The sequence below is a fragment of the Mya arenaria genome, chromosome 8 (assembly GCF_026914265.1).
Source record: "Mya arenaria isolate MELC-2E11 chromosome 8, ASM2691426v1".
NCBI classification, from domain to species: Eukaryota; Metazoa; Mollusca; class Bivalvia; order Myida; family Myidae; genus Mya; species Mya arenaria.
In genome coordinates, this window is record NC_069129.1 from 17,240,072 (window position 1) to 17,252,926 (window position 12,855).

At 35.5% G+C, this 12,855-nt stretch overlaps 2 protein-coding genes across 2 annotated transcripts; one reads left to right on the forward strand and one right to left on the reverse strand.

Moving 5' to 3' along the window:
• Positions 1 to 238: 238 nt before the first annotated feature.
• Positions 239 to 5,822, reverse strand: LOC128243854 (transmembrane protein with metallophosphoesterase domain-like). Its single transcript, XM_052961836.1, has 5 exons — positions 5,065 to 5,822; positions 4,470 to 4,580; positions 3,499 to 3,661; positions 2,325 to 2,464; positions 239 to 1,766 (listed from the first exon to the last, which is right to left on the reverse strand). The coding sequence occupies exons 1-5, from the start codon at positions 5,741 to 5,743 to the stop codon at positions 1,576 to 1,578; spliced, it is 1,284 nt and encodes a 427-aa protein (XP_052817796.1). The 5' UTR covers positions 5,744 to 5,822; the 3' UTR covers positions 239 to 1,575.
• Positions 5,823 to 6,799: 977 nt separating this feature from the next.
• LOC128244014 (uncharacterized) lies at positions 6,800 to 8,718 on the forward strand. The gene is made up of 2 exons (XM_052962032.1): positions 6,800 to 7,032; positions 7,260 to 8,718. The coding sequence occupies exons 1-2, from the start codon at positions 6,800 to 6,802 to the stop codon at positions 8,716 to 8,718; spliced, it is 1,692 nt and encodes a 563-aa protein (XP_052817992.1).
• The last annotated feature ends 4,137 nt before the right edge of the window (positions 8,719 to 12,855 follow it).

Sequence of the window (12,855 nt, forward strand, 5' to 3'; positions counted from 1 at the left end):
ATTGAAACATATATATTGTATTGTATATAGATCATACTGCTACCTTTACTTCTCAAATAAACTTCAACAACTGGACATCTTGTACTTTTTACAGCTATCCCTTAAACAACCGAATCAACACCAACCTCGGCAAAACAGAATTAACAAAGAAAAACCTTGGTAAACTGTCACAAATTATGCAAACTATCCATTTTATTGAATTATTCCATTTGAAGCTTATTATTCAATTATGATACATTGTAATACTCAATCTATTACTATTAGAAAACAGTTATTTACTTAAATTTAATTTGGTAAATACTTACATACTTAATTTATTGTTATAAGAGTACAGTTATAAATGGAAAAGAGGAAAGACTTTAAAGAGAGACATTTGGCTTAACACCACAGCTTAAACTTGACGTGACTGCATATTAGTAACCTTCTATTAGACATGTAACCATGTCTGAAATTAAATTATCATTCAATGATCATTGCTTGAATTATTCAACTAAAATGTACAAAAGGATGCAACTTACAGACTGAGACAGTTACTTTCAGTTTCAAAAGCATTTTATGCCTTAACAAATAAATGCAATTCCAACAAATTCATCAAACATGCAATAATGCGTTTGTTTTTCATGAATACTATATAAAATAATACTTATAGTAATAAATTATTAACTACATCTATTGGACTAGAATACACTGGGCTGCCTCATCAATGAATTTATAACCAAAAAATTATATAATAGCGATGACCATTTTCACTTAAACATATCTTTGTGTTAAAAATCAAATGAAAAGTTCTACTTAAAGATTCAAATGTGCCTAGTGTTTTTTTATGAGTGAAGAAACTTGTTCCAAAATAAAAACATGTATGCGTTACCACTGAGTACTCAGAATTAGCAATCATTGATAAAACAGGCCCATACTTCAGAAATTGCACAACCAATAAACAAGGATTCAAGTGTTATAACTACCCGGTATTGTCTTTAGGGTTATGCTTATGACTGACAAAAACAATAAAAGGCGCACAATATAGGTAGTTTTAAAAATTTTGGTACAGATATAAAATATTAACCGTATAAATGTTATCTTTTAATCAATAGCTACATGCCACAAATTTCCCAGTTAAAAAAGCGCCAAAATTTTGCTAATATTTTTTCATCTCTACCTAAATCAAATGCTTTTTTTGTTTTGATCATTAAACCAAAGTGAGTTAAACATGACTATGCATCAAAATGAACAATTATGTTTGTGCGCCTTTAAATCACAGAAACATAAAATCACAGAACAAATTCTTGAGCACAGAGAAGAAATAGTATTCATCGTTGTTCATCACTTGTTCACGTAAGCTTTTTACAGGACAAAAATTTGCCACATAAAAGTGATAATCTGGGATATGGCAACGAAGTTCGAATGAGAATTATGTGGCTAAAGTGTTAGTAAAAATCTCCATAGCTGTTTGAAACGTAAATTGAATGCAACATTTGGAATGCAACTTTTATAACCACTCAATAATTGTCTTTTAAAGCTTATGTAAAAGATAGACAAACAAATATATTCACAGAGACACATCTCTAAACAAAATGCCTAAGCTTGGGTTAAAAATATTCTAGTAATCTCCATGGTAGTTCCAAACCGTATGGGTATTGAGGCAAACAGTGTTCCTTGGGAGACGTAAACGTGGGAATGGTCACCATGGCGATACAGGCCCGCATAGAATGGGTTCATCAGGTACGCAGGAATGATTAATGGGAAGAACTGGCCGCCATGTGTGTGACCTGAAACCAAACAAGAGTAGCTAATATAACATGAATATTCATTAAGTATTGCATTATTTTGTCTGTTTTGTGAAGTTGAAGCTCCTCTCACAAAGGCATCCAGGAATTGCTTCCAAGCATTTGAGTCTAGTTTATGGTCATAAACATAGACAAGAGGGTTCCAAAAATATTTGGCCTAACACCAGTCCTGCATAACATTGGGCCAATTTTTTGAATAATTGTTAAAGAAAACAATGTGATTAACAATATTGTTGTTAACTTTTAAACATAAATAGTTTGTGGATGTGCTCACATATATAAATACAAACAAACTGATGAAATAATTTTCTCAAATCTTGTTAGAAATACAGCAGAGCACATGTTTATCCATTAAATGCCAGAGCAGTAACAATTTGAAAGTTAACAATGATGACGTTAACCCTTAACAGTTGTTAATTGAAACAAAGTTTTTAACATTCGGTCCATTTGGTTGTCAAAGGTCAACTTTAAATTAATACTCATGTCTTCAGCTATTTCAACTAGTGAGTCCTAATTCATTGCATAATCGTGCTAACATACCTGACAGGACTAGATCCACTCTGTGCTTAGATTGAAGTGCAGCTTGAGCAGCCTTGGGCTGGTGAGCCACTAGAATTACAGGGCTCTCAACGTCACATGAACCCAGAGCCCCATCGAGGTCCATAGTGTGATCCCCAAACCTAAAATACATAGTTGGTAAATTCACTAATATGTATACAAATAAATTTCGAAATAGGTTGTTGTCAAGTGCTAAGACAAATTTTTTAGGACAATGACCAGAAATTAAACTGAGCTACCCAATATGACTGAGATAAAACTAGAAATGTGTCCATAGGACACGGATGCCCCCACTTCGGTTTTTTGTCACAGAAAATAAGCCATAATGATTTTTAAAGTATTTTTGGCAAAAAAGGGCCGTAACTCCTAAATGACTAAAGCGATTTCCATGACTATCGAAATTGATCAAGATATTATGGTCACAAACATGTGTTTAAAGTTTGGTGAGGATTGGACAAACAGTTTTCAAGAATTAGATCGGAAACAATCTTCGGGACGTATTTTTCAAGTCTTTTTTTGCAAATAAAGGGCCGTAACTCCTAAATGACAAAAGCGATTTCCATGGCTATCGAACTTGATCAAGATATTATGGTCACAATCATGTATGTAAAGTTTGGTGAGGATTGGACACATACTTTTCAAGAATTAGATTGGAAACATATATTTTTGAAGTATTTTTGGCAAAAAAGGGCCGTAACTCCTAAATGACTAAAGCGATTTCCATGACTATCGAACTTGATCAAGATATTATGGTCACAAACATGTGTTTAAAGTTTGGTGAGGATTGGACAAACGGTTTTCAAGAATTAGATCGGAAACAATCTTCGGGACGAACGTACGTACGTACGGACAGACAGACAGACGTACGTACGGACAAGGGCAACCCTATATGCCGCCACTTTGTGGGGGCATAACTAGTAGTGAGATTATGTAAAAACAATAAGTAAAAAAAATCTTTAAAACATCGTAACACATGGAGAGACTAAGTCAAAAGGCATATCACCAGCGCTTCTGATAAGTAGAGGTGGTTCTACACATTATATGAGTAGCAAGTTGTAACTATTAACATTAACAATTTAACACTAAATTAAAGATAAAGTAAACAAGATTTTAAAAGAGAAGCAACTTAAGATCCCTTTAATAGTTAGATTCTTACTTGTACTGATCTGCCGTAGGATCATCTACACCAGCCAGACATATGCCAGTTTGTCCCTTGTCAGCAGATATTTTCACATTGATGTTGTGTAGTGGGATTACACCAAGTGATTTTAACTTCACCAACCAGTTCTCGGCATCAGTTGTGTAGTACTCATGATTACCTGAAATTTCATAACTTTTAAACTATCATCTGGTGGTGATTCTCTGAACTATGACAAATACAGGGCCTTTTCTGTCCATTTTGCGAAAAAGACCCTGGACAAATTGGGAAATTTGAGACACCAAATTTACTGATTTGGGAATAAATTTCAGATTTTTTTTGACAATTTGGGATACAGTACTTGCAAAAATTGTGTATGTTTTTTTCGAATCCTGTAATTATTGGCCATATTGGGAATAAAAAAATCATTAGCAAAATCATCTTTTTGGGCAACATTTCTCCATGATATTAGTGTATATAACAAAGATGTCACCCTGAAGTACTTATAAATTCATTTATAATTGTTAATGAATAATTGTAATGTTCCAGCACTAAAACCCCAGCTAAGAGACAAGGTGTGTAAGTTGAGAACCCTGGCTTGTCATGACAGCAATCTCATTTGTTATTTTTTTCTTGAACTTGGAAAAAATATATACATATTTGGCATTTCGAATCAGTCAGATATTCTGACCGGTGAAATGGGCAGAAAAAGGGCTGAAATGTTTGTTTAAAATTGTTGAAATGGATTTAAAATATGAAAGTTACTTCATAGTTTATATTTTGTTGACTTAATTACTTTAAATGCTAAATAGTATTTATAATAATTAAAATAAAGACATTTATATTTTAAGTTATCCCAGAAAAATACAGTTCAATCCATTAGATCAAGAACTTCAATGAACTGCATGATCATTACAGAAACAATTTAATAACAAAATTAATACTATCAGTATCACACTGTTTCAACAGAATTATCACACAGTTTGCACCTGTAACAAAGTAGGTTCCATATTTAGAATTGATCCAGCTGATTGGTACTGCAGCATCATGTAACTGATCAACACGTCCATCAACCAGATCACCTCCAATTATCACCATATCTGAAAAAGAAGCCCTCCTACATGGCACATTTTTTTCTTTTTTCTTCAAGGACTGAAGTGTACAAAATGCGTATGTAAGTCAGTAATAGGAATTAAATAGATATCATGTTAAAATATCAAATCTAAGACTAAGCAATTCCTTTATAGACACTTTGGAATCCTTAAGAGTGTTCCTCTGAATACTAAATACAATAAAATTTATTAAATGCAAATACTGTATGCATTATAATCCATCTATGACGGGTGTGGTTTACTGCACAACTTTATAAGTTATAAGAGTTATTATACATGTCAAAGCCTGACCCAAGGTAGGACTGGTTTTACCAACCATTTATTTATTGGCAAAAGAAGTACACCAAACCACACAATGTACATCAAGTTTCACCTCTGTGCCTCTTATTTAAAAATACTCCAAGTCATATTTCAGATTGCAAGTATTTTGTATGTGTAGACTAATAAAACAAACATTTTTATTTGTACAAACCTGAATTTAAGTAGTTGATCATATTAATAATTTTCTTCAACCTGTCCATTCCATTAGTTGGACCCAGATGAATGTCTGACACAAATGTTATTGAGAGCCTTTCTAAATTTTCTGGAAGGCCCTTGACAGGTATTGTTACTTCTTTGATAGTGGGCGGTTGTTGAGCATTGATATATCCAAACATGACAATTAACATTGCATACACGAAGGCGGATATCTGTTGTATTTTGGAAAGTTTGCTAAATGTCCTCGTCTTTTTCCGCCCTCCTAGGCGTAAGATTAAATTCACAATTTTCAAGAAAACAACTGCGGTGAAAAGTTGTATCGTTACAGCTAATGCAAGGAACAGCCAAATAGCCAGTTTGTAAGGATTTATTGCAATCAGGAAAGAAAATGAGGAGTATGAAAATAGTGACGATATCAGTACAGCTGCTAATAATAGACGAGATATCGCAGCATTTATTGTATATGATCTCCATTCTCTGATATCTTTAAAGTCAATAAATAATCTCCATTCATTTGACTCTGTTTCACTATGGACTTTGTCCTGCGTCGAATCTAGCACGGTGGATAAGTTTCTCCATAAATAGCAACAGATAAGCGTCATTCCAGACATAATTATACATGAAAACTGAAACCTTAATAGTTTTGCTCTTAATGTTGAGTTCTCCATATTCATAACAATTGATTTGTTCAGTATATACAGCAAAATCAACACAAAAACCACGCCAAAGACTTTCCCTCTAGTGAACGTCGCCATCTTTGCCCGCCTGTAATTTAGTCAAAACGGCCACGACAAAACTGTTAAATTGCGGCAATGATTGAATTTCCCCTAGTAGTAATAATATCAAGACTGGTACCCTTATTCTCTTTTCACAAAAAGGAACCGAGGGTACTAGTCTAGTAATACCCGGGATCAATAACAATTCTACTCCCAGGTAATACCACCCATGTCAAAAAATTCAAATGGTTATTGCATATTCAAATACTTGTATATACTTAAATTTGTACATTCATTAACGGCATATAACTTCAAATTGTAAAATAAATCGAAAAGTCGATTTGCTCTCGTGCCTTCTGTGATAAGTACCTTAGAAACAAATTCATTTAAAATATCAATGCCATTATACGATTACGGCAGTAAGAACGTGCGTAACAATAACTCCAACTGTAGCCGTGCACCCCCTCCCCCCCCCATTAACCGACCCATATAGGCTTTAAATGAGACAATGGGTGAAAGTTGCGGGGGGGGGGGGGCTCCTCCAAAACTAATCAGGCCTAAATTAGTCTAAAATGATACATGTTCGTCTTTTCCATGGATAAGTTGTTTGTACTATCATGAATTGCATTGGACTGAAACGCAAGAGGTTATCAGTAATATTGCTGAACAGTGATTTAAATGCTATATTACTTTCGTCCGCATTGGCGACCTCTACACTTCATGACAGTACATCTGATTAAACTGACAAACATAAAATGTCAATGTCTAATGTTCTGAACCGATTACGCGTGAAGACATTCTATTGTTTTCACAATTAAACACTTTTCACCAACATATCGTATTTCAAATTGAAGGTTAACACAGATGGTACGTATTAATTTTACCAGGTTTCAAAATAAGTAGACCAATACTTACTTAATAAAAGAGCGGAAAGTCGAATCAACTTGATCATTTCTGAACACTTTTCGGTCAAAACGAAATAAATCATCCGTTATTAAGGTATTACACACAATCATGTCAAAAATTCTTAACAATTCGGTAGACATTACTACTGGACGTAAAAGCAGTACCACTAAGCGGGATAAGCCCCGTGATCCGAAGGGCTCAGACGTGCGCACTGCGAGCACCGTACCGGTAACGTTGCCGTACAACCAATGTAAGAAACACAACGGTGAACCTGAAGAGATGTTTTGCCTGGAACATTCATGTATGGTTTGCATCGTCTGCAGACGAATGTACCACGGGAAGTAAGTATTTCTTAGTATTAAGATATTATTTCCTTGAATTTTTAAGAAATAAAAGTTATATTCAAGGAATGACACTGCACTGTGTGTGTGTGTATGCTGTTTAATAATGGAATGACATACGTAATATACGATCATGTATTTAATAAAAATCAAAAGCTATGACAAAAATATGAGCCATCGGCATCTTGGGTCTAAAGTATGAGTTTAAATAGTTTGTATTTTAACAGATGCCAAGAAATTTTACGGATTGGAGAAGCTAGCATTAATTTTACCAAAGGAAGTGCGCCACAAAAGTGCCATAAACAAATGAGGGAGCTTTTTGGAAAGTGTCAGGCTGTTGCGCGAGAACGAGAGTGGGACTTGAACGACCTTGAACGAAAACGCGATGACGTCATTAACGCTGTCCAGCATGAGAAACAGAAGGTTCTGGCAAAGGTCGAGAAACTCGTGGAACGCGTGATGGGGGATATCGAAAGGCGTTATACGATTGAAAGAACTGAAATTAGCAATCATCTTTTGTCTTTGAAGGAAATGGCACAAGAGCTTGATACAAAGGTAAAGCTAATAGAAACAAAACGAAAAGTTGATTCTGACTTAGAAATGTTTGTTGCTGTACAAAATGCTATGGACGGACATAAGAAAACGACATCAGCTTTGATGAAAATTCACAACGAGGCTCATAAGGTGTTCTTAAAGTTTGAAGTTAGTAAGGCAGTGGACGCTGCGATGAAATCATTGAGTAGTCTTGGAGAATTAAACTTGAACACCATGCAGTATGCAGTGATTCCGAAACTTTATCAATCAGAGGAACCGAAGCTTCAACTTACGCCATTGAAAACTAAGAAACCCGACGAATTCAAAATCAGAAAACACGTAGACGACAGACGTTTAACTCCAGCTGGCGAAATCTTCAGTCGAGATAGAGAAGACGTTAAAACTTGTTGGATTACTGGAATGTGCGTTTTAAAAGACAGCACTATAATAGTGGCTGACAACAATAACAACAGAATCAAGGTCATTGATCGTCGGGACAATGTCGTGAACTCCGTGCTGCTTGCCACTCCTCCGTTTGACATTTCTCTCCTGAACCAAGTGGAAGCTGCGTTCACTTTGCCAGACAAGAAACAGGTTCAGTTGATAAGAATCGTTGGGCGTTCAGACATAAAATATGGCGAAACCCTACAGCTTGATTTTGATTGTAATGGTATAACTGTCTTAAAAGGAAACATTATACTGACGAGCATAGCAGAAAAATGTGTACGGTTGATTAACAAAAAAGGAATTGTTTTGTGGACGGCAGTTACAGACGATCTTGGGGAGCCCCTCTTTGAATGGCCATGGTACGTCACCACGAATGAGGAAGTCGAAAAGGTGTATGTCTCGGACCGACGAAAAAACACAGTTACTACTTTAGATAAAACTGGAACGGTACTGGATGTGCGTGACGTAAGTGGAAAAGGACCACGTGGATGTGCGGTAGATGGCGTAGGTAATATGTTTATATGCCACTACATGACGGATGAAATTGAGATAATTTCTCTTAAATTCCCACGTGACCGCCGAACGATTCTTGCCAAAGTGGACGCCATAAAGCATCCACAGAGTCTTGCTTACGACGAACACAAAGGACTGTTGCTGCTCTCGGCCAACAACTCGGACTATATAAACGTGTTTCAGATGAAATGAGATGTTGATCATATAAACAACAAGCGCGTGTTCATATACAGAAGTGGAAATGCATTTCAATATATAGAATGTAATTCATCATTGTTATATTCTGCAGTGTGTGTTTAAAGCTACTATCATTCCTTGTAGTTTTTATTGCGTCCTGGAAAAGACTAGTTTAAGAATGATTGTTTATCTATTTGCGATTTTACTTTATTCGGGATTGTTGGGTTAAGACCGAGGTTTGTGCACGTGAACTGATTTAAACCCCCAGTAAATTTACATTTTACTGACCGTTCCAAGACGGTTCCTAACAATCCTTGATAAACAAACAAAGTTATTTATATAATATATGTGCACTGTGTTGTTTGTGGAGTTTTGTGCTGTTGTTCTATGTTTCTTATTTGTGATTTTTGTGTGTGTTCTATGTCTTTAGCGTTTACCCTGTGTCATTAAATGGGGTTTATGTTTAAACTTTTGGCTACTGAGCTTGTTTCTGTAGTTTTCACATAAATTTTGGTATTGCAATCGCAGTTCTGCAGAATTCACATTTAGGTCAATAAAAAATGGACCAATAAACAACCTTGTGCAGTACCACGAGTTAAGGTGTTTGCGCGCTGGTCACTTTAAGATGGATATGTACTTTAGATTGTATCATTTCAGCTTGACCTGTAATTTTGACTGCATCATTTAATCTAGATCTGTATTTTTTATTGAATCATGTAGTTTATACTGCACCATTCAGGCTGATCATGTAGTCTGTATTGAATCATTTAAACTGGACATGTGTTTATACTGCACCATTCAAGCTGGTCATGTAGCTTGTATTGACTCATTTTAGCTGGACATGTAGTTTATATTGAACCATTTTAGCTGGACATGTAGTTTATACTGCACAATTCAAGCTGGACATGTAGTTTATATTGAATCATTTTAGCTGGACATGTACTTTATACTGCACCATTCAAGCTGGACATATAGTTTATACTGCACCATTCAAGCTGGACATGTAGCTTGTATTGACTCATTTTAGCTGGACATGTAGTTTATACTGCACCATTCAAGCTGGTCATGTAGTTTATATTGAACCATTTTAGCTGGACATGTAGTTTATACTGCACCATTCAAGCTGGACATGTAGTTTATACTGCACCATTCAAGCTGGACATGTAGTTTATACTGCACCATTCAAGCTGGACATGTAGTTTATACTGCACCATTCAAGCTGGTCATGTAGTTTATACTGAATGGTGTTTATACTGCACCATTCAAGCTGGACATGTAGTTTATACTGCACCATTCAAGCTGGACATGTAGTTTATACTGCACCATTCAAGCTGGACATGTAGTTTATACTGCACCATTCAAGCTGGTCATGTAGTTTATACTGCACCATTCAAGCTGGACATGTAGTTTATACTGCACCATTCAAGCTGGTCATGTAGTTTATACTGCACCATTCAAGCTGGACATGTAGTTTATACTGCACCATTCAAGCTGGTCATGTAGTTTATACTGCACCATTCAAGCTGGTCATGTAGTTTATACTGCACCATTCAAGCTGGTCATGTAGTTTATACTGAACCATTCAAGCTGGTCATGTAGTTTATACTGCACCATTCAAGCTGGACATGTAGTTTATACTGCACCATTCAAGCTGGTCATGTAGTTTATACTGCACCATTCAAGCTGGTCATGTAGTTTATACTGCACCATTCAAGCTGGACATGTAGTTTATACTGCACCATTCAAGCTGGACATGTAGTTTATACTGCACCATTCAAGCTGGACATGTAGTTTATACTGCACCATTCAAGCTGGACATGTAGTTTATACTGCACCATTCAAGCTGGACATGTAGTTTATACTGCACCATTCAAGCTGGACATGTAGTTTATACTGCACCATTCAAGCTGGTCATGTAGTTTATACTGCACCATTCAAGCTGGTCATGTAGTTTATACTGCACCATTCAAGCTGGACATGTAGTTTATACTGCACCATTCAAGCTGGTCATGTAGTTTATACTGCACCATTCAAGCTGGTCATGTAGTTTATACTGCACCATTCAAGCTGGTCATGTAGTTTATACTGCACCATTCAAGCTGGACATGTAGTTTATACTGCACCATTCAAGCTGGTCGTGTAGTTTGTATTGAATCATTAAGGTGGTTGTGTAGTTTTAATTGTATCGTTTAAGCTAAGCATGTAGTTTTATTGCATTATTTGACACGGATATTTAGTTTCATTGGCATCATTTAAGTTGATATTTTAGTTATTGCATCCATTAAGCTTGTTTTATTGTTTTTAGTACATCATTAAAGCTTGACGTTTAGTTTTATTGCACATTTAACCTTGACCTGAAGTTTATGTTGCATCATTTAAGCTTTAAATGAAGTTTATGTTGCATCCTCTAAATAAGTTTGAATGTTGGTACTTTAAAGTTTGATATTTATTTGCAAGAGAATGATCAACATTTAAAAGTCAATAAAATATTAGATTGTTCTTTCGTAATCTTTCTTATTTTATACAACGTCATCTAATTAACATCTTAGACTTGTCTGAATGTTGCTGTTATAATTTGTAAAGCTTATCTGCTTAGGCCTAAAAAAAATGTTTGGTTAGGGTTACATCCTTTTCAAAAATAGGTAGGGTAGGTAGGCTTTTTTTATTGTTTTTTATTAGGCTTTATATAAGAATGTCATTTTCATCATTGGAGAATGGTGTTAAAGTTATCTTCTATATAAGCAATTAAGGTTTTAAACTACATATTGAAAAGCAAAAAAAAAACAAAAAGAATTTTTTTTTTTTTTTTTTTTTTAGTTTTTCATTTTTTTTTCAAACTGACTATAAAAACGTTAGGGTCGGCGCCTATTCCGTAGGTAGGGTCGGGTAACCCGAACCAAATGTATTTTTTTTTAGGCCTTAGGGTCGCCTTTTAAGGGACTCGCTCAAGTGGCACCAAATTTGTTTTTACCTTTAATGCATCTGAAAACACCTCTACATAGCTTTATTTACTCTTAGATACACACATTTCAGAAAAAAATACACTTAAAGTTTAAAAACAATCTGCTTTTAGTGGGGTGTGAACCCATGCCGATACAGTCACGGCAAAAATTTGATAACTAACAACAAAACCTCATTCCCACAAAGACTCATGCAAAAACATGAGGTTACTTAATTAACCTTTAAGCCTCAAGCTTAAAGTTGTGGACTTCAAAGACAATAGTTTAGCATATAGCAACAATTGTTAAAGGGTTACAGCTGTCAGTATCTTAGTTTGTACACTCCTAATGAGTTGCCACACTCGTCATACAAAAATGGGGCATTTTACAAAAAAACATGAGCAATTCCCTTTCACATTTAATACAGTTATGTTAACTTACTCGCTGCAGGTAAAAAATACATCGAATAACACACTTGATGTAACCTATGTCAGCTTCTAACCATCTGAGGTTTAACGCTGTTACTTATACGAGAAATATGTATATATGCATGTATTTTGAAAAGCATTTCTTTTCACTTAGCTATTTTTAAATGATCTTGGCTTGACATTTAGCAATAGACATCCTCAACAACAACGTACGCTGTCTTCGGTTAAAGTTAGAGAATTCTGAAAGCAATTGCTCTCTCTTTCTACATGAACCCAAGTGAGATTTATTGTATTAAGGCAATTGTGGCATTCAGGCAAAAGCTCATCTTATAGACAATACTTCGTCTATCCATCCAGTATTGATTCTTGCCTTTTACCATCGTATGCGCTGTTTTTTGGACGTTACGGATAAAGAAGATCATTGGCGATAATTTGGATAGGAGCATTCATATCAAAGTACCAATTTTGCTTGAACAATAAGCCGGCACCTAGAATAAAACACCATTACAACCCGCATGCACAACAATAAGGCCGTAAGAAAAAGGTAAGTACAAGTCTGGCGTCAGCGCTCTGCAAACAGGGTGTCATGCAATGTAGGTATGTTTCGTCAGTGAAGACTAGATGTTCCAACATTCTAGGTTCGCATAGATTTCTTTTTCCTTCAAATATCGAAGGCGTGCCACGACAGAGTCGTTTCGCTCCAACAGTAAAGATCTATTGCTCTCACACTGCTGCGATGGACCCCCATTTCCTAGAATAGTTCACATATATTGACTTTTCAATGG